Source organism: Branchiostoma lanceolatum, chromosome 1 (genome assembly GCF_035083965.1).
Source record: "Branchiostoma lanceolatum isolate klBraLanc5 chromosome 1, klBraLanc5.hap2, whole genome shotgun sequence".
Classification (NCBI taxonomy): Eukaryota; Metazoa; Chordata; class Leptocardii; order Amphioxiformes; family Branchiostomatidae; genus Branchiostoma; species Branchiostoma lanceolatum.
In genome coordinates this window covers 3,882,006-3,904,756 of record NC_089722.1, presented here as the reverse complement: position 1 = coordinate 3,904,756, position 22,751 = coordinate 3,882,006, and the positions used below count along the sequence as shown (strand labels likewise).

Here is a 22,751-nt window from a genome sequence, read left to right as displayed (position 1 = left end):
AGGATGTGGATGCCACCTGAAACGTTTGCCATTTTCAAAATCTATCTAGTTTCTTGAGTAACTGCTGCCTGGTGAGACCCTCGCTTTATCGATGAAGTCTAGACATCTTGGTAATAAGATATATGCAAGTTAACAGTTACTCAAGCAAGTGGATAATATTAGGAAACGGTCGGACATTTCAGACAGCACCAGGTTTTTTTCGTCAGTGACAAACGCAGTACTGTATCTATAGCTTTAAAACAAATAAACTGGTTTGTCTTTCCGCAGGTTGACTGAGAACTATGAGCGGGCGGAAGGAGTGTGTCTCCCGAGGTGTGTTCTCTACACGCACTACCTCGACTTCTGCAAGAAAATGAAGTTCACGCCGGCCGGCGCCGCAAGTTTTGGAAAGGTGTGTTGCTTTTTATAGGCAGATAAGGATACAGGGAGTCTCTTTCTTTCGCTATAGGTTTGATAAACGTTACTTTAAGTAAGATAGAGCCGTAGATTTGAACCTATATTTCATGTCATTGTTTTTCATAATATAGCAGCTATAACATACCAAGTATGTATATTTTGACGCCAATTTCAAGATTTTTTAAACGAAACGAAAATCTTTTTTACCAGTTACATACAATAATGTACAACATTTGCGCTCACCACGTCATTCTAGAATCTTGAAGGTGCTAGAAAAAGGGAAAGGTAGTCCCGTAGCCTTTTTGGGGCCGTAGGGGCAGTGGGTTGTTATCCATTGAATTGATGCTCCTAACAGTTTATTACTTTTATTTAATTTGTTTTAGGTTATACGACAGAAGTTTCCTAAACTGACAACGAGACGGCTTGGAACAAGAGGACAATCAAAGTATGTATGCGTACATTAGATGAATATCTCGATTATCATTTCCGCTATACGAACCTACATTATACTCTTTGTTTGTTTGGTTGTTTTGTCTAGTCGGGAAAGTGCATCAATTCGTAACACACTAGTTTTGTACCGTACGTGTAAGGTGTGTGTACAAGGTGTGTAAGTAAAGACTGTAAGGTTTGCTCTACTCACACCGGGAAGAACCTCTTCATTTTTCGATGCTTTGAATTTCTTTAATATACTCCAGATCTTGGTCTACTGAGACACCTTCTATCATGATGATTTTTTTTCCCAGGTATCACTACTATGGAATCGGTATCAAGGAAACATCCATCTACTACCACTCCGTGTATTCCGGACGCGGGCTCACGAGGTGAAAATTCAAATCGAATTCGAATCGAATAACAACCCTGAATCACGTTATATTTTATTAAAAATTGCTTCTTTTTTTTCAAACAAGTGTTTGCTGCAATTCTGTTAAGAATTCCCAGACTATATATGCTTTATTTTGGCATCGAGGGTGGAGCGTTTTCTAGAGGCGGTTTGATATCAAGGACTTATAGAAACTCTTGCCTCTATTAGTTAACGTTTAGAAACCTGTCTTAACCTAGTTTGGTGTAAATAGTATGATAACGGCGTTTACATTCATGTCGGAATTCATTCATTAAGACTTTTTTCATCCTATTTAGATTTGTATGGTGTACATTGTTGTTTCGAAAAAGCCTGTCTTTTTTCCATTCTAGGTAAGTTTTAAGAATTACAACGTCGCCTACGTTTAACATGTTACCGTTGTTTTCTTGTCTGTCCACCTAGGTTTTCCGGAATCAAAATCAAGACGGAGGTATGTCGGACATGTGTATAGACCCTCTTCTGTGCTTCCATTTGTTGACATTCTCTTGTCTCATAGCAGCGATGGTTACCGGGCATTGATAGTCGCTATGCCACGGGACGGAAACAGACCTAACAACACCGTGTGAGCCTCCGACAAACACGCAAATATCCCGTCAAAACTCGGCGGTTAAAGGCACCCCTGTTGGTGCAGTGTTTAGACCACCTGTACCTTTTTCAAGTGGGCCGATGTGTCTCGTGTTTTGAAAGTATCAGTTTTATAGCTTTTCTTGTCTGTTTTTTAGGTATCTTTTTTGTTAATGTAAAGTTTTATTTATATCAGAAATCGTTTATTGTTTACTTGATTAGTTACTATTTTTAACAAGAAGTACTAAAAGCTTTCTCGTGTCTTAAAACGGCACGTTTTACTCATGTCATGTTTTGTCCTTTGTTTTACCTTTCGTGACCTCGCCGACAAAATTTTGATACCGTAGCTGTGAAAGAATGTTTACCGAGAACAAATTGACACAGGGGGGCCAAACCTGCAGCGTCGGAGGTTTGTTTCGCGCCCAGGGACCCGTCGCTAGGCGTTGTCTCCCGACACGCGGCATTCTCCCAGCGGCCGCCCCGGTAACATTGCCCTGTCACCGGCATGCGGCTAAAGTCCCCTCCCGGCAATCGATGGGGAAGAAGGCAGGGCAAACACGGCGCCCATACATACTCGGGTTGCCTAACGATGACTAGGATCACAAGGGGAAAACGCTCCTTGTTGCCACACAACTCCTTAAGGCGGCAAGCACGAATAAAATCTGTAAACCCCGGTCTTGAAAGAAATGCCGCTACTATATCCACTAACAGATTACCTTAGTTACCGATCCCCTGCACGAAACGTACGCAGTGTGGTTGTGGTAGAACACATTTGTCAATGTGTGTGTATTGTTGAATAGCGGAGTGTCAACATTTTCGAGGCTTGGTTCTAATCGTTTACACCTTGGTAGCGACGAATAAACTTTAAAAGAAATTGAATTCCCGCTGTAATGATTGTTTGACTAGCCAGATTTGAAAGTAGTAGACACAGATGTTTATCAAATCGTGCGGACCTAAAATGCACTTCTATTGCATGGATTGCAGGCACTATCTAGGATGTCAATGCAATTAGGGTTGCTAATATATACAACTTGAAGGGCTTTTAACTGTTGCTAGCGTATAGAATTGAAGGGCTGTTGTTATCTCAAGTAGACAGAAAGTGAGAGCAAGAAGTTGACGAAGTCCTTCAGAGGCGCGGAAAGATGTGTGAGAAATTAGGAAGGGATTATTGTTTGTAGTATACCAGGAGACAAAAAACAACACGTCGGGCCTAGTGGATAAAATGTTCACCTTACATTCGGTAGAGCGTGGGTTCGATCCACGGCCGAGTCATATCAAAGCCTCCGTAAATGGTACATACTGCTCTCTCTGCTTAGCACCCAGCTGTGGGTAAAGGGAATGGCATTCGAGCACACATATTTTACTACCAGTGTAGAAGTCCCTTGCTGTAGTGATTGCACAATTGTGCGGCCCAAGGACTATAGGAACAGAGATTTGCGCTGCCCTACTTATACACCATGTATGTTGTGGGAATGACTTAAATTCGGTTTTCTAATGTTTACTTGGCTTGCAGTGGCTTGTACATTATAATAGATGCTATAAAACGAGCGTTTAGCTTGAATGTTCAAAGTTGCTTCTTTGCAAATAAATGACCTATTGTTGTATTTTACCAACAGGGCTCAAGTCGAAAATACTCTCTGAGCTCCAAGACTGGGACCCTCCTCCCTGACTTCCCCGACTCTCAGAACCTTGTACTTCCAGACGACGTCGATAGAGAAAAGGTAACGCTGCTTCACCTAAATCCGCAGGGTGACATATATCTTTGATTTTTGAAAACGGGATATTTAGGTGGGTTTATTGTGCAATATTTTTGTAACAACACGACTTAAGAAGAATTATAACATGTATAGTATCGGTGACAAAGGTAGTCAATGATATCGGCGTGTAATAGAAAGAAATGACGGTTAATTCTTTTGCCGCAATGGTGTCAATGATTGCTTACCGCAAAACGCATCGGACTTAGGTAAACTAGCGTGAATGCTTTTATTAAAGACATCATCTAATCAATGACAGATATAGAGTTGGATTTATTCACGAGGTTTGGGTGTGGATGTCTCAAAGTGTATCGTTTTTATTTATTTTTCTCTTTTGGGATTCTTCGGACACACCGAACACGAGATCGAAGACGAATCGAACTTGTTTTCAAGCACACCCATCGGCATTGTCGGTTTGAAAGTGATTGCAGTGCTTTAATTTCTCGCCAGGTGGAGACGTTTATCATGATGTACCGTACGCACTGCCAGAGGATACTGGACACGGTCATAAGCGCCAACTTTGACGAGGTAAGAGAAAAAACTATATACTCAAAATCGCCTTTGCCTTTTCCTAGTTCATTCTCTTCGTTTTGGGGGAATTTAATCAAGTAAATACTTTATTCTACCTCGGCTCGCGGTCAGCTATTCCACCAAGTGTTTTATATGACGTCACATCTACAATTTTCTGGTTGAGTCTGGATGTTTCATAACCATGTGACCATGTGATCACATATCTGAAATTCAAATTAACCCGTCAACCAACCAGCATGGCGGCCAATACCTACGTCATAGTCACGTGAGTGCTAACGCCCTATGACGTCAATGTTCGCGCAGGTGCAGAACTTCCTGCTGCACTTCTGGCAGGGCATGCCTGAACACCTGGTGGCGCTGCTGCAACTTGACGTCATCATGGACATCGTTGGACTGTGCGACTCCATTTTGTATAAGGTGACCTTGCATACTTAGATTCTTTCTTTCGTTGATTAAGTATCATACAATAAGTAAGTAGCTAATCTACCTGGAGTACAAAAACAACACACAACTGAAATACAAACCACATAAAAGTTGTTACAGCTAATTGACTTATATGCATACGCCTTATGATCTCCTAGATCCTGCCTAAGCTGTTGCCGTTTTATTCGATTTAATAAGCTGTTCCACATAGATACGGATCGGTGTATGAAAGTCTTTTCACTGCGTTTGTTTCTGGTTAATTTTGATTGATCTCAATTGTGATCGTTTGTTGGATGCAGCCCCAAAAGCCTGAAAGTATGTAATTCTAACGGCACACGGTCTAATTTCCTCATCAATATTGTAATGATATAAGGCAAATGTCGTGAAAGTGTTTGTTATGCCATTTGCAATATTACGTGCAAATGTACATGTCAAGCTAATAAAATTAGGTATATCAAATTCATTCATTCTTTCTTTCAACATTCATTCAACATTCACTCACTCACTCACCAATTCACTTATTCATACCACATTGGTTTTATCCTTGAACCCAGGTGCTGATAGATATTCTGATCCCATCAACAATTCAGGATCTCCCAGAAAGGTAAGACTACTTTAGATTAAATTATCTAAACGGAAATCGGCGTTATGGTCTGTTTTGAATTTTCACCACTCAGATGTCAGATCTAAGATTTAGCCTGTGGTGGACCTGAAAAAGGCTAGGGTCGGTAGGCTGGCCGGAAACAACATTTTTTTCTTTTGCCTGTCGTGATATCTTACTCGATGCTACAGACAGTACAGATTTGAATATCTTGCGCGATTTTATTTACCTAACTCTGTTTCGAATGTCCAACACCTCCAGTCTAAGTACAGAGGTCCGGTTATTTGCCAAGAGACTCCCCGGGTGGGTGAGGAACTCCATGGAAGACATTCCCGACAAACTCAAGGAGAAGAAACTTCAAGGTGAGATCTAGAAACTGAGATACCTTAAACGAAAAATATATTCTTTTCTATATACTTTTCACACAATGAATGTCTTTTACTGATTTTTGCAATAAGATTCTCATTCTTGCTATTAGATATTGTTGGAGGAAATTGAAATAAAAGTCTGGCAAATAATGAATGTGATATTCATTTCGTTTTTTCTCTTGTGCAGTTGTGAGATATTTCATCAAGTCACTTAGAAGACAAACCTCTTTTGTTCATCTTGCCCAGGTAGGTTCGCATTGTTTAATTTCTTAAAAATTATCCGTTTTCATTTCATGTGCCTATGGTCATGATCAACTTGCTAATATGTCTACTAGTTTATTTGTCATGTTGTACATTGTGCATAGTCTGGACATTGTTCTTCTCTCCTCGAGCGGCATCCACTGTAGATTTGGTTTCATTTTGTAACACTAGCACCCCTGTTGTACTGCAAGAACTGGGGAGGTTTGAAAAACGGTCAGACATTCAATGCACCATCCACTACCTTTCGTCAATGAAAGTGACCTGGTGCTGCATGAAACGTCTGACCGTTTCCAAAATCTGTGTAGTTGCTTGAGTAACTGTTATATTGCGTATCTTATTACCTAGACCTTCATTGACGTATAGACCGCTCATGTCGAACACCGTATCGAACGTATAGAACCCTCTGTTCTATTTTGAACACCTACGTCAAAAACAGTGCTAGTAGGACAGAAATGGCACGTGTTTAGCAGGGTACATATATCTGAGACAGGTTTCCACTGCATTGGTTGCATACATTGCATACTCAGGACAACAACAACAACAAACGCTGTTTTTGACGGAGGTGTTCGAAATAGAACAGGGGGTGTGGCTTCAGGATCGGTCTGTTGAGAAACTTCTTCCTGTCTTCTTCCCCTAGACTGCGCGAACAGTTCTCCTGAATCACGACAACATCACCCAGATGGTGACTGACCTGCACGACCTGGAGCACAGGACCATCCTGTCCCAGGCCATGTTCCCGTCACCGGACCAGCGCACCGCACAGGGCAGGCTGTCCAAGGAACGTGAGTACAGCTGTAAAACTCTTTTTTTTTTAAATTTGCTTTATGATACACAGACAATGTGGTACTGCACACTAAATAGTATCTCATTTTGAATGGGCAACATACAAAGAACAGAGTAAGACAGATAAATTTCGCAATGAACATACATGATAGCATGTAACGCCACACATGGCAGACTGTCCAAGAAACGTGAGTACATCTTTGAATAGACATGAGACAGTTGGTAACGCCAGCCTGTAGGATGTCTGAGGCAAGACTACAGGCCATGGCTATCTGTGAGTTGAGTTTTGGTTTGCTATTTGTTTTGTTAACATGTTTTCCGCGTGCTTAGTTAGGTTGGTTGGTTGGTTGGTTTGTAGGTTTCTTGGCCTGTAGAAAGGTTGGTTGTTTGGTTAGATGGCTGATTTGTTGGCCAAAAAACACAATAAAAATGAGCCGTAAAAATGGTACTTTGTGTTGAACAGTGTTGGAGGAGTTTGAGGGTCTGATGAGGAAGCAGGCGCCGGTGGAAGTGTTGGATGTACAGCTGTCTCTGTTACTTGTACATGTTTATACCTTTTGTTGAACAGTGTTGGAGGAGTTTGAGGGTCTGATGAGGAAGCAGGCGCCGGTGAAAGTGTTGGATGTACAGCTGTCTCTGTTACTTGTACATGTTTGTACTTTGTGTTGAACAGTGTTGGAGGAGTTTGAGGGTCTGATGAGGAAACAGGCGCCGGTGGAAGTGTTGGATGTACAGCTGTCTCTGTTACTTGTACATGTTTGTACCTTTTGTTGAACAGTGTTGGAGGAGTTTGAGGGCCTGATGAGGAAGCAGGCGCCGGTGGAGGCCTACACGGAGTGGGTGGACAGTGTGGTGGACAGGTGCGTCCTCAAGGTGGGTCTGTCCGTTAATTCTACCGTCAGGACAATGTGTAAAATGATTAACACTCAATGGGCTAATCAGTTGTTTGATTGATTGATTCGTTGGTTGGCTGGTTGATTGATTGATTGATTAATTGATTGGTCGGTCGATCGATCGGTCGGTCGGTCGGTCGGTCGGTCGGTCGGTCGGTCGGTTGATTGCTTGCTTGCTTGAGTGAATGGGTTTTATTGATTGATGTATCTGTGTAGCTATCACGACAGAAAGAGCAGACAGTAGAAGACAGAGGCTTTGTTTTGGATATCTTTGATTGGTTGATTGAATAATCGGTTGATTGATTGATTGATTGGTTGATTGATGTACTATGTAGCCATCACGCCAGAAAGAGCAGACAATGGAAGACAGAGGCTTTATTTTGGATTTCTTTGATTAATCGATTGATGTATTGATTTATTGATTTATCAATTGCTTGATTTATCAATTGAAGTATTTACTATGTAGCCATCGCGACAGAAAGAGCGGACAATAGAAGACAGAGGCTTTATTTTGGATTTCTTTGATTAATCGATTGATTTATCAATTGCTTGATTTATTGATTGACGTATTTACTATGTAGCCATCGCGACAGAAAGAGCGGACAGTAGAAGACAGAGCACAAGACTTCCTTCTGCAGTGGGCCTTCACCACGTCCAAGATCATGAGAGATCTCACGCTGATGAGCGCCCCAAGTTTTGGTACGTTCTAATGCAGTAGCAGACACAGGGTAACAGTTACTCTAGTAACTGGGTAGATTTTGTAAACGGTGGAAGTCTCAGGTAGCATCCGCTACCTTTTAGCTTTGACTGGGCGAGATTAGTGGTTCGACGGGTTTTAAGCAGAAACTAAGAATTCAAATGTTCAAATAAAGTAAAGACAAATTTACTTCATTTTCCTGTTGAGAGTGGGATCGTACATTCTCTCATGTACTGCCTCTCTGACTCCACGTTCGAACCAGCGGGGTTCGCGGTCAAGAATATCCATTATTCGAGATTGACGCAATCGTGGATTTATTTTTTATGCGTCACTTATCTTTTTATGCTCAATCAGCCCCTGATAGCAAGAGATTGTGTACCACATGGTCAACAGTACGACAATCTTTATTGTCACAACAAAAAGTACATTGACTTTTATAAGATCTATTACAATTATGCATACAAACAAGTGGATACAAAAAACGAAATGCCTACGTACAAGTGCAACTGTGAGTAGTTTCATCAGGTTGGTAAGTCACTCTTTTTACACAACCAAGATATTCATTCCACCGACGTTTCGTTGACTATCTGTGTCACCTTCTTCAAGGCAATTCTGACTGGTTCACATAAAAATGCAGCACAGGTGTTGCTGCTTATACATCAGTGAACCAGTCAGAATTGCATTGAAGAAGGTGACAGATGGTCACCGAAACGTCGGTGGAATAAATCTCTTGGTAGTGTAAAAAGAGTCTTTTTTATTCTACAACTGTGCATAAAAATGACTTATTCTGTTTGTTTTTAGGTTCTTTTCACCTGCTCCACATGATGTTGGATGAGTACGTGTATCTGGTAGTGGAGACACAGCAAGCAAACAGCATGGAGGTTGATTTACTCAACAACCTAAAGCGGCACATGAAAACGGCAGGTGAGTTTCATGCCGAAAAACAGGCCACGTTTCAAGGTCGAGGTGCCACGTTTCAAGGTCAAGATGTCTAGTATCCACCGTCTTGGTTGGTTAAAGACAGGGGCAAGTCAATATGTGAGAATATCGCAATGACTTGGGAATTTATGTAACATACCCCGATAGAGATAGGCATGACTGACGCTATGGTTGCTATGCAACCTTTATAACGCTTGAATATATTTTTTTGCTGAGCCTGGTATTAGATATTTAATGATTGGTACTTCCACCTAGCCTGGGTGCTCCTGCACTCGCTACCCTAAAAAAGTATTGAGGGTATCGAGTGTAGGAGCCCCGGTAGTAATAGGATGGCACGTAGGCTAACTTACACCAGTATATTTTCGTTAATTTGTACATCATGCATTTTGTTTCTGGCGGGGTAACAATTAGGATATAGTTCAAAGTATCTTGTCTGTTTAGAAACAAAAAGATTGATATCAAGTCCAAGTATGCATATATATGATAACATGACATATCGTGCTATGTGTTTTGTTTTACAGGTGAAATTAGCACCAAACCAAAAGTTCGCCCAACGCCTTCCTCTAACGGACTTCAGAAGAGTAAAAAGCGGAAAGCTGACACCGGACCTGTTAACTCTGGAGGTAGGGTGTCTTTTTTCCTTGTTTTTTCTCCGTTTATTCTTCTTTCTCCTCATCTTCCTTTCCAAACAAATAAGGTCAATGACCTGGACCGAACGGCTGTATCCGTGGTTACTGATAAAGTAGCAGACACCCTGCGGTGTTTGATTACATAATGTAGCAAGTGGCAGGACAGAACTTGAGGGGCTGGTCACTATATACTAGTAAATGGATGTGTTTGATAGTATTTGAAGAAACAGAACACAAGCTTATCGAGTGCAGTTCCTACGTATCAAACACTGTAAAAGGCACTCTGATAGTGTTATAACAATTTAACGCTATACGCGCTATATCTTTGCTGTAATTTTATTTGCAGAAGCTCCAAACGATGCTCCAGACCAAACCGTCGTGGGAAGAAGTTCTTCCACCGATCTAAACAGCCTGGTGCCGTCGGAGCGTCTCACGGCCTTCTCCCGCCCACAGACGAACGGTTACGGCGGCAACCAAGTCAGCCCCACCGTCAGGTCTCTTCCAGGCTACTTCCCCTCGTCGGCCTCCCTCCCTCACTACACACCTGTCAACCACTTCCCCTCCCCTTCCGCCAGCGCGTTCGAGAGAGGGTTAGACTACTATCACCAGTTCTCCGGCTACAACGACCCGTACGGTTCCGTTAGCGCCTTCTCCAGTGGATCGCAAGGTGCCAGGTACGGAGACGCGATGACGTACCGCAACGCGGGGGGCATGCCGGCATTCAACCAGGCGGCGCCGCCGTACTGGCAGAACACCGGCGGCATGACGCCGTCCAGCTATGCCGAGAACCTGCACAACAAGGTACGCCAAAGAACAGTTACCTATTCTTTCTGCGCAATAATTGACTCATCCAAATGAAGCTATATGGGGTAGTGCCTGGAGTCGCGCGGCGATGTGATTCGTACCTATTTCCTCTGGTCTTATATAATAAATAGCCTGTACTTCGACCCTCTCTTTGCTTCCTATCACCATTCCCATCACTCCTCCCCTCCATCTCTTTCTTTTATCGTTATCGTACCTATCGCCGGGTTACCAGGCTGTGCGGATGAGTCTGTCGCTTCTGCGCAGTGATCAGTCAGTTCTATCCTTATATAGGTTGGTTATATGGATCAGCCAATCACAGCGCATGAAAGATAGTTACTCAAGCAACTGGATAAAATTTGGGAACAGTCGTTGTTTCAGACAGCATCTGCTGTATTTCGCTTTCGTCAGTGGTTAAGGGAACAAATGCAGAACTAGGTTTTAAACCGACTCCGAATTGATATTTTGCTCTTGTAACTCACAGTTCTAAGAAGTAGGGTTTGCGGTCTAGGATGTCTGTAGATTCCAGATTGAATGAGTGTCCCTGGTTGTGTTGTAGATGGTGAAACATGGTCGAAAAGAAAACTACAACCCTGTTAACCACTAAAACCCACTCATTGCAGAGAAAGTGGCAGACTTCCTCTTTCACTGCTTCAGAAAACGCAGTAAGCTTAGATTGTATTCCGTAGCAGCTAGTTTTTAGCATAGTCACTTGTTCCACTTGTCACCATTGTTAACTTGCACTGACTGTATACTTTTTCTGTACATTGTTCCATGTTGCAATGAGCTCTCGGGCAAGAACTTGCAAATGAACTTTTATTAACAACATTGGCTTTGATACTTTACACACCAAGGGCCTGATGGGGGCGGCGGCTGGGTACGAGATGGAGAAGAGGAACGAGATGTACAGAAGCCGTGGGCTGATGCCCCCTAGCGGACCGTATGAAGAAGCGCAGGGATATATCTCATCTGCTGCCGGATATACTTACGGTAAGATTACTTCTCTCTGAAATTACGTACAGATCAGTGGTGCCGTAGTGGCATAATGGAAGGGTGTTAGACCAGAACCCAGATTTTCTCGGTTCGAGTCCCTTGACATGCCCAGTCGACATTGTGCCCTTTGGAAAGGCTCTTTTCACGACTTCACTTCCCACGTTAAAATATAATATACAGTTTGTGGAGGGTTAAATATGATTGTGACGTAAAACCTTCTGTTGATTGTTTCTTTCCTAAAATTTCATGTTTACTTGCAAAGAAAACTGCAGTTGTCATTAATGATATCACGTCAAGATTATGATGAATGTTTTTATTGGGAAAATGTACACGAACTGACAGTGGCAGTCAACCTCATAACCGAATTGGAGACAGATTTACAAAAGTACCAACATTAACCGACTAGGTAAAATCTGGTGACAAATGTAAGATGATCAAAAGTCAGATAAAAGCAGTATATTTGAAAACTGGATACAAGACGACGATACAACTGGACAACAAGGGTCCAACAGTGCGACATTCAGGCAGAGTGTATATAAGCCAAATACATGTATTTCTAGCTCGTTTTAAACAGATATCACACACACACACACACACACACACACACACATACACACACACACACACACACACACACACACACACACACACACACACACACGTTGTTGTCTCCGGGTTGACAGGCGATGAAGTCCTAGATGCTGGAGAGCTTTACTGTCCGTTGTGAACTGTCGTCCCATGGTCATAATAAATTCTGCAGGCCCTTCTCTGCAACCGCTCTTGGGCGGCCGACTCTCTCTGAGTTTGAGCGGAACCCCAGCTGCAATGATGGGGCGGCGTATTCAAGTGATGGTCTTATGTAGCCACATTATATGGTCTTCAGGTCTGCGATCGGCACTGCTGAACGGCGTAACCATTATTCTTTACCAAGACCTCACGAGATTTCCTCATTGTCGCTTTGCAGCGGAGTAAAATCCATCCTTTTTAGAAAAACCATGCGTCTCTCGTCCTGACGATGTGTCCACCAAGTATGGATGTTGAGCACTAACGTCCCGAGGATCACTAGACATAAACCTGCCCATTTGAGTGAATTTGGAACCTTCGACAGGATGAAATAGTCCAGTAAGATGGTGATCGGTATCACGAGCGTGCGCAGTCCAACGGCGATAGCTACCTTTTCAACTTTCACTACTACCATAAAGAGCAACATGGCTATGGACTGGGACAAGCCTAGCCCAGTTACGTACCCAGCTATCTCTGCCGACATTATCCAGACGGGAGTCTCAAACGTGTATGTACATATGAGGATTGCAACGGTTCCCACCAATGCTGGGTATAACGCCAGTGTTATGATTGAAATGTCCTCATTCAAGATAGCGCGTGAGAGAACCATATCTGGTGCTTTGGCTAACGCGGCAGCCAGGGGCAGGAGATAAGACACGACCGTCGCCTGAGCTGAGTTCGTTTCTAAGTATACCATCCCGACGCCCACTAAAGCTACCCCAATGATACTGACTAGAATCCCACCAGAAGCTATGAGGTCAATTTTTTCCTTCAAGAATATAAACCCAATACAGGCGGTAAACAGGGGCACTGATCCTTGAATGATGCCAAACGCGATACCGGGTGGAGCATAGGTGAAGGACAAATACTCGAGGGTTATTGCGAATGTGCTAACTACGGAATCAAGAAGCAGTAAACCATTCTGTTTTCTGTTTTCCCCGATAAGTTTTGGGCGAAGGATCAGAACGCAAACCAGAAGCATGGGAATTTGTGTCAGCCTGAGAAAAAAAGGGAGTTGGAAACCCGGGATGCCCCCCTTACTAGCGAGGGCCGTGAATTCCGCTGAAAAAGCGTAGAGAATCGTTGCTGCCAAGGCAAGCAATGGTCCTCTTGCCGCCTTCAGAGACGCTTTCTTGTTGTCACAGGCATCTTCCTCGAGATCATCCTTCTCCACAGGCAACTTCATTTTGTAGACACTTCTGGGAGGACTAAGATCCAACTTTTGTCATCTAACATACTGCAATCTGTAAAAGAATGTAAGACATGAGCCATTAGGAGCGCTAAATACAAGCACAGAAATGATGATATGCAACATAGATATAAAAATCTACGGTTTTTGTCAATAGCCTCAACGCAGGAAAACTAAAAGCACTTATCCTGTCATTGAGACAAATTTCGTTAATTCATATCAAAAAGAAAAAGATTCAGCGAAGCACATTTGTATATCCAAATCTGCAGATTAACCATGTTGCAAACTTAATACGTTGATGAAGGTTAGACATCCAGGTAGTAAGATACGCCAAAAATAGTTACTCAAGCAACTGGATGAAATTTGGAAACAGTCAGACGTTTCAGACAGCATCCGCTGTCTTTCGTCAACGTGTTTAGTGCACATACTTTGAAAAATACATTTGACTAAAAAAATGGAAGCTTGCTGCATGACCCACCTCTTTACAATATAAAAATCAAAGATAATACAACAATATACTCAATTTGCGTCACCAGTACTTGTTGGACCATTTTGAATGAAAAAAAAACCGCATAGATTTCCTGGTTTGGGTCTATTTCTAAAGACCGTTGGTGTTCGAGTGGTCGATTTCGTGGCAGTGGAAGTCAACAACCGATGGCCTTTGGATATGCCTGAGCTTGGATATACCATGCACATGTAGGATTATAAAAACACACACATACCGTAAAACGCGTTACATTCAGTTCTCCGGCAGAAAAAAATGTATGCCAAGACGACTAAGATACTTTCTACCATATATAGCATATATAACTCCAAAATGAAAACACAAAGTTCAAAACATGTGAGATCGCAGGAAGATGTGCTTGTTCAAAATAAAATCGACAAGGGAAACAACTCCCAAATCTGGCAGTAACCGCCATACCCTGGAGAACTGGGCTATACTTAGACTGTCGACTACAATACTGTATCGGAGATATATCTTTATACATGTTAGCTTTATTTTTTTCATACTGAAATAGACGCCTAAAGTTACCAAGATTTAGCGACAAAGGGTTGGATAGTAAATGTATGTTTTGACGGAGCTCAAGTCCTATGCTTTTGGTGCATAAGTTATACGTTTTACTGATAGTCATTCTTTTAATAAGTTATGCGTTTTACTGATAGTCATTAGAACGACGTAGTCGTTGTTTGTGGGACTAAATTTCGTCTGTTTAACATTCAGTCACCAACAGGAGGACTTTGTTTTATAATAACTGGGCTTGTTTGAATAGAAGGTCAACATAATGTACCCATGAAAGTTAGATTTATCTTAACTAAAGATTTTGTGTAGACTTACCTGATATGTGATTTTCTGGCCATGTGATTTTCTGGTCAGCCAATCGTCTGCGTCTCGGGGTCTGACTTCTTCTCTGGACGGGAGATGTAGGACTGCAGGAATGGTAGTGGAAGAACCTTTGTATGGCATGCAATTAAGTCCTATATTACAAGTGACCAACTAGTTGTCTGCGTCCGGGAGTTGCTCTATAAACATAAAACAAACAAAAAATATGACAAAGTAGAAAGCCCGACAAAAACTCCTAAGAACACGTCAAACCAGCCGAAGGCAACTGGTCAAATTTTCTAAAGGAATGCAATGACAGATATTACAAAGAGTGTGAATTGCTTGTGGTCTGTAAGTTGGGGAGTCTGTCACATGGAAGAAGAAAGCCACATAGTTCAGCCAAATGCCTTACAGAAGTTATTATGAATACATAAAATTTGTCCCAAAATGTTGATAACTTACTTGTACACATGTGTATGTTGTATCCTTAGGCTAGGGAATGTTCCTTTCTTTTGTCCATGTGCTTACTCACATCGCCAACTCAGACAAGGCTACACCAAGTAATTTTTATGGATGACGTCCTTTGGAGACCCTAAATCTAATGCGAGAGCGCGAAAAAAACAACAAGAAGGGCCGAAAAAAAACAAGATGCCTAGATTTAAAATATAATAGTCAACGACACATGTTAGGACACAAATTGAATGAGAGAACACTGTGTAACTACTAACAATTTTTTTATCAGCAATTATTTGATTAAATCATTAGAAGTTGAACAGCAGTTGTTGGCATGTCCTGTTTCTTTCCATATCCAATTGATTTGCAGCGCTGTCGTAACTCTTTGGTCATAGTTACAGGAAGCGGAATTTCTTGTTTTTTTTTTCTGGGAACAGACCAAAATCAATGCGCGCGCGGACGTCATCCATAAAAATTACTTGGTGTAGCCTTAAACAGTCAATTGTCAACCACACTTGGTTTTTATGTGTTTCAGGTGCAAGGGGAGGGAACACCATGGACTCCATATATGGCAAAGCCAAGTACATGGAGATTGTGCCTCCAGCAGAGCCGGGTTATGGTCCGGAGCGACAGGACACGTTTATGTCGCGCGAAGAAATGTACGCAGCAACGTTGGGAACGTACCTTCCACAGATGAACAAACCTTACGGCATGGGGCCGTACCGCTGATCAACCAATCAGCATTCAAAACGTACCGCTGATCAACCAATCAGCATTCACAACGTACCGCTGATCAACCAATCCGAGCATTCACAACACTGGGCCGGACCGCGGATCAACCAATTAGCACTCAAAACGTGAGGCAGTACATACCGCAGATCAACCAATCAGAACTCACAACGTGAGGCCGTACCGCTGATCCACCAATCAGAACTCACAACGTGAGGCCGTACCGCTGATCCACCAATCAACACTCACAACGTCACGCCGTACCGCTGATCAACCAATCATCAGCACTCTAAACACGGGGCCGTACCGCTCATCAACCAATCAGCACTCACAACACAGGGCCGTACAGAGCAGGATGGGGGGAGGGTGCCAAGCACAGGATACGTGTATATGTGTCAGGAAGGAGGGGGGGGGGGGATCTGGGAGGCCAATTTTGTGCGGCAACGTTCAACCAAATTAATATAACAAATCATTTGTTATATCAATTTGGTTGAACGTTGCCACACAAAATTTGTCAAATGCACGGACAGTGACTGTAATTGATAATCTGGTCCCGTCCATTCCTTACCAAACTAATTCCCCCACCCCGTTCCTACCAACCTCGACACGTATATGAGGGCCTGTATAGGGGAGTAGTGATTACGAATTACGCAACATTTTCGCTGCCGATTACGAATTACGTTAAATTCTCAGAGCTGATTACGAATTACGTTAAATCATGAGGCTTCCCAACCGGCTTCAAGACTTTACACAAGATGCAACTATCTAGTTCTGCGTCAAAACTATTGATGTTATGTTGAATACCTACTTTTGCGGACACATCCTTAAAGGCCCTGTCACACTTGTGCGTATATCATGGCCGTGTGAGTTGCGTGTTAACATTTTTGTCATACGCCGGCGTGCGCACAATACGCACCTAATGCATTAGGTGCGTATTGTGCGCACGCTGGCGTATGACAAAAATGATATTTTGAGCGTACAACTGCGTATTGTCAAAATTCAACTCGGAACTCACACGGAATGGCTCATACGCACAAGTGTGACAGGGGCTTAAGAGGCGCCTGCATGCCCCGGGCGTCCCGAGAACGTTCGACACTAAATTCCGGAGCTACATATGACACTAAACTCAGTCTGCCTCTCTACGCCCTACTCTAGATTCTGAGTCAAAACTCATAGCGGCTGAAATCTTAGCTTGCGCCAAAGCTGGTGATTTTTAGCATCTTGGAGATGACTTGAAAGCACCTTAACTTAGTTCTTTGTATCAAACCAAGGAGGTTTTATATCTATATAAAACCTCCTTGATCAAACGCATGAGTGATAATGACCAAGTCTAGACTAGCGTGAGGTCACACAGTGACTTCTGTATCAAATGGAGTCTAACCTGTTTGTTAACTTATAATACGTAGCACTATTGACCTACGAACTTTCACGTCACATCTGACATGAGAGGCCACATTTGAGGCCGATAAACACCACAGCTTGCTTAAGAATGGTGGAAATTTCTATTTTCGAGTATATATAAATCATAATGTGACGTTATAGAAGAACCTGTACTATCACATACATTGAAAATCTCCTAAATCCACTCCAACGTATTTGAAGGAAATACGGTCTCATTGCACAATGTCGTGGCTCTTCCAATGACAACATAGTATCCTGACGTGCGCCCTTGTCAAAGACACTAATTTTTTGCGGCAACGTTCAACCAAATCGATATAACAAATGACCTGACAGTGACTGTAATTGATAATCTGGTCACGTCCATTACAAACAAACCAATTACCCCACCCCATTCTTACCCCACCTCGACACGTACGCGTGTATGTATCTTTCCACCCGAATAAACAACTTTCGGAACAACTTTTTCGTAACTTTTGATCATAACGTGTGACCACTGAAAACCAAAAGAAGCATTCAGTGCGAGAAAGCCTCTCAGAAAGCGTGGAAAACTGTCATGATCTTCTTTTAAAACAGAGTTAGCAGCAATGGCAGCACATGCCTTCTCTAATATGAAAAAGTGCAACTATAACACACATACATATCTATCTATCTATGTCGCAATGCAAACATTCCTCAGAGATCTAGAATTTGTACATTGAATGTGTTCCCACCTGTGAGGCACAAATCGGACGACAATGTTAGAGATATCTTAGTGATGATCCGCCACGGTATTACTCTCGCATGAAATGAAGTAGAACCTGTCTGGTCGCTCTGGAGCCTATTGTGAGTCACCTCTGACATGACACGTGTCGAGGTGGGGTATATATAGGAATGGGGTGGGGTAATTGGTTTGGTAGGTAATGGACGTGACCAGATTATCAATCACAATCACTGTCAGTGCATTTGTTATATCAATTTGGTTGAACGTTGCCGTACAAAATTAGTGTCTTTTACAACAGCCCACGTCATGATGCCATGTTGTCATTGCAAGAGCCATGTGCATTGTGCAATGAGACCGTATTTTCTTCAAATACGTTGGAGCAGAGTTAGGGGAACTTCAATGTATGTGATAGCACAGGTCCCTCTATAACGTCACATTATTATTTCTAAATAGACGAAAATAGAAATTTCCACCATAAAAGGTCTTCATTCATAAGCAAGCTGTGGTGTTTATCGGGCTCAAATGTGGCCGCCCATGCATGTCAGATGTGACGTGAAAGTTCGTAGGTCAATAGTGCTACGTATAAGAAGTTAACAAACAGGTTAGACTCCATTTGATACAGGTCATTGCGTGTGACCTCACGCTAGTCTAGACTTGGTCATTATCACTCATGTGTTTAATGCAAAGAACTAAATTAAGGTGCGTTTCAAGTCATCTCCAAGATGCTAAAAATCACCAGCTTTGACGCAAGCTAAGAGTTCAGCCGCTATAAGCTTTGACTCAGAATCTAGAGTAGGGCGTAGAGTGGCTGACTGAGTTTAGCGTCATATGTAGCTACGGAATTTAGTGTCGAGCGTTCTCGAGACGCCCCGGGCATGCAGCCTCTCTCATGGTCGTGTCCGTAAAAGTAGGTATTCAACATAACATCGATAGTTTTGATGCAGAACTAGATAGTTGCATGTTGTGTAAAGTCTTGATGCCGGTTGGGAAGCCTCATGATTTAAGTAAACGTAATTCGTAATCAGCTCCGTGGATTTAACGTAATTCGTTATCGGCGGCGAAAATGTTGCGTAATCCGTAATCACTACTCCCCCATGCAGGCCCTCATTTGATTTTAGATTGAACCAATTAGAAAGGCAGTTGCATTGATGACTATTGGTGTTCCATTCGAAAAAGCTTACAATTTTCTTCTTCACATGTAGATATGCAAGTGCTAAACGCATCTGTGAAAAGCGAGTTACTCGAATCACTTCATTTTTAAAACGGAATACCTCACATTTCACAATTCCTTGTGCGCACGTACAGACGTGATGCATTGTGGTCTGACGTCTGCATCTCGACTGTACATGCGCACTAAGAAATGCAATCTGGCTTCTTGAAATGGCCTAATAAATCGGTAAAATTACAAAAATGAAACAGTGCAATTATATATCTTTATGATGAAAAAAAAGGAATCTGCTGGCTAGAACGTTAACTCGACCGACCACATTTAACTTTGACACCGTTCGTATACACTGCGATGAAGTGAGTTATGAATTGTTGCATTTCTTCAGTTGACCCAGTAAAATAAAGAACATATTAATCGTTGCAAATGATGATGTTGCATATCTGTTTGCATGTATATACTGTACTAGTATCGTTTGTGTATAAATGTTAGCTGTGGTTTTCAATGAAGAAAGATCGATTTTTAATGCTGTTCCTTATGTAATGTACGTTGATGAAGGTTAGACATCCAGGTAGTAAGATACGCCAAAAATAGTTACTCATTGACAAGCAACTGGATAAAATTTTGAAACTTACGTAATGTACTTCGATAGTTTCCTAATCACAATCATTATAACATCAAGTAAATCCGCTTCTGACAGTTACATTTTGTATTTTCAACAATGATTAAACGTAACATTTATGACACACCGTGACTTCAGTTTTTATTAATATCAAGTCGAATACATGATAGTTCACATTTCATTCATCACAAACTGCACCTATTTTATAGAATGGAACCTTTCACCAATAAAATACGTCACCATCATAATACATATATTTTCCAAGTTATACATTCAAGTATACTTCGTTAGCCAGGGAAAATCTGAGAAACATATTTCTGTTTGGGATGCACTTAACATTTTCTGGACTAGCGAGGTAAAATTGTTTGTTTTTGTTTTAATCATTCCAATTACTGAATACTTGCAGACCATTGTCAGAAATTCAAACATGTAATTCTTAACAGAAAATGCACATTCAGAAATTTGCAGAGTGAAGATTTGCAAGAAAAAGCTAGACTGTTTCCACACGAATCCCACAAAGTAGCATAGTGTACGTAAGGTGTACACCTTTACACATGGCTCTGTGGGCCATTGTATGTTCTAAAGTGTAAAATTATTTGTGCTTTGTTGTGCATTACTAATTTTTCACCTCTTTCAATGTTCATCATACATATAATAATTTTTTTTAGAATCACAAATTTTAAAATACCTGTTCCAATTTTGCATCTTTTAAACTATTAATCCTGAGGAATGCTATCAAGCAAAGCATATCACACATTTTTGGTCAATCGGAATCTTTTTTACTCCCATATGTAGAAGAATGCACAATTTTCCAGTTGTAAGGAAGGTGCTGATTGGTCACAACATTTAACAACATTTTCAAGCATGCCAGACTTTATGGTCAAATCTAGACTTTCCTACCATCAGTACTCTTAGGACAACTCTTAGATAATACATTTTTGCTACATCTTTTATCTAAAATACTCTAAACTGAAGCTCACAGAATTAGTTTATTTCACACTATCTATTGTTGGCAAATTTGTTGCCCTCTGGCCCCTGATTCAGGTGTTGCAGGGTATGTGTACATCCTTTGGCATTTACCTGTACCCTTTATCTTGGCAAGGCTCAAACAGTCATCACATAAATTACTAAGTTTATCAGGTAAGTCACTGGATATCAAAGTTCTTTGTACGCAACCAAGACCTTAGTATTTCATTCAGACTGACGTTTTGGTGACTGTCTGTCGTCTTCCTCAGGGCAACTTTGACTGGTTCCACTTGCACTGCAGCTGTAGCCGGTAGGTGGCGCTGCTTACATTTAGGACCACGTCTGTAAGCAACGCCACCTACATGTACATAAAACGTCATGTAGTTGCAGTGCAAATTAAACCAGTCAAATTGCTCTGAGGAAGGTGGCAGACGGTCCCCAAAACGTAGGCATGAACAAAGCACTTGGTTGTGTACAAAGAATCTTGTCAGCCTCAAACAGTGGCAACCTCAGGTATTGGGTTTGTTTTGGTCCAAAACTGCATTCATAAAAAAAAAATTAACTCCCAAAAACTCTGTGCAACCTAAGACCACCACATAATGTGATGCTGTCTAGGGCTTTTCAAGAATGTCCTGAATACCCGGATATCTGATAAACAGTGCATAACCTAGGGATTACTTATCCTGCATTATTTGATTTTTAGCGTTTTCATCTTGCAAGTAATCAGTTGGAGAAGTTTGTTCATTTGTTTGTTTGTCTTGGTGTAAGCCAGCAGCTATGCGAATATTGCAGCCTGCCAAGAAGCTAGGCCCAAATGGTGCAATAGGATACTTGCAGAGTTGAAAGTGTGGTTTGGCACTCATCCAGTGTTTTATACAGGCTGGAAGTGATTCCAATCATGGCAACTTTAAACTTTTTTCCTTGCCGCTCGTTGTTCGGGGGCCCAAGCTGCTGATTTTGTACTTACATGTAAATGTGTCATTTTAAGCTGACAAAAATACATTTTTACTGATTTCATTTCATAAAGTGCACATTTTTTTTGACAGACGGGGGAAATTCTTTGTCTGTGACGGACCCAAACAGCAAATTTCCATCTCCGGACTGAGGGACAGGTCCTGGAGACAGCCCTGGGCAACACCCAATTTTTAAATGTGGAAGTCTTAGGGTACTGTTGTAAATATGAGAGTTGAAATATATTGAGAGGCTGTTGAGTATTTGGTAACACCATACAAAATCAACTATGGCAAAATTTATAGTACACAAAAGTATTCCTTTGGCATCAGAAATTTGCCCATTGGTTTTGAATTCAGAATGAACCAAATATTAATCAGCCAATTATGATCTTAATTATGATGTAATTAACAGTTACATCCCTGATATCTGTGTTTTTTTGCCTGTCACAACTTCAATATCAAAACATAGCTGAGAAGAAAATTACACATATCAGAACATGACATTACAATATTCCCATGAAGGTTCATCTGCGATGGTAAGTGACATATTGTTAAAAGCTTAATCCATACACAAATTGAAGCGCTTACCAACAAGCTTTCGACCAGTTCTCCGGTCCTTCTCAAGTTGATCTGAAACAAAACTTACGTCACTTGATCGGAGCAAAAGTGTGACGTCAGCTACGGGTTAAAATGGTCCATGCTTCAAGTGACATAGGCTTCCGATCGCAATACTGTTGGTAAGCACTTTATTTTGTGCAGCGTGCCTAGTCCAGTGGTTAGTGATCTTGCCTCTGGAACTAGAAGCCACGAGTTCAATCCCGGCTGTGCCGCTCACCCTACTAGTACATGCGCGCTGCCGGAAAGGGTTGCAGTCCTTCGGAGATGTAAAGCCGTGGTCCAATATTTATTGTGCTTGTTGAAAAGAGCTAGGGGTATTTTCCACGGAACAATGAACTTGTAAAAACATAACGTCTGCC

The 22,751-nt window shown here is 41.8% G+C and overlaps 1 protein-coding gene across 1 annotated transcript; it reads left to right on the top strand.

Moving 5' to 3' along the window:
• Window positions 1–3: 3 nt before the first annotated feature.
• Window positions 4–16,368, top strand: LOC136442165 (DNA-binding protein RFX6-like). The gene is made up of 19 exons (XM_066439258.1): window positions 4–23; window positions 268–391; window positions 780–841; window positions 1,140–1,217; window positions 1,658–1,685; window positions 3,436–3,540; window positions 4,024–4,101; window positions 4,408–4,521; window positions 5,082–5,131; window positions 5,390–5,490; window positions 5,684–5,742; window positions 6,395–6,539; window positions 7,319–7,413; window positions 8,015–8,132; window positions 8,932–9,054; window positions 9,591–9,692; window positions 10,045–10,499; window positions 11,354–11,489; window positions 15,774–16,368. The coding sequence occupies exons 1-19, from the start codon at window positions 4–6 to the stop codon at window positions 15,965–15,967; spliced, it is 2,187 nt and encodes a 728-aa protein (XP_066295355.1). The 3' UTR covers window positions 15,968–16,368.
• The last annotated feature ends 6,383 nt before the right edge of the window (window positions 16,369–22,751 follow it).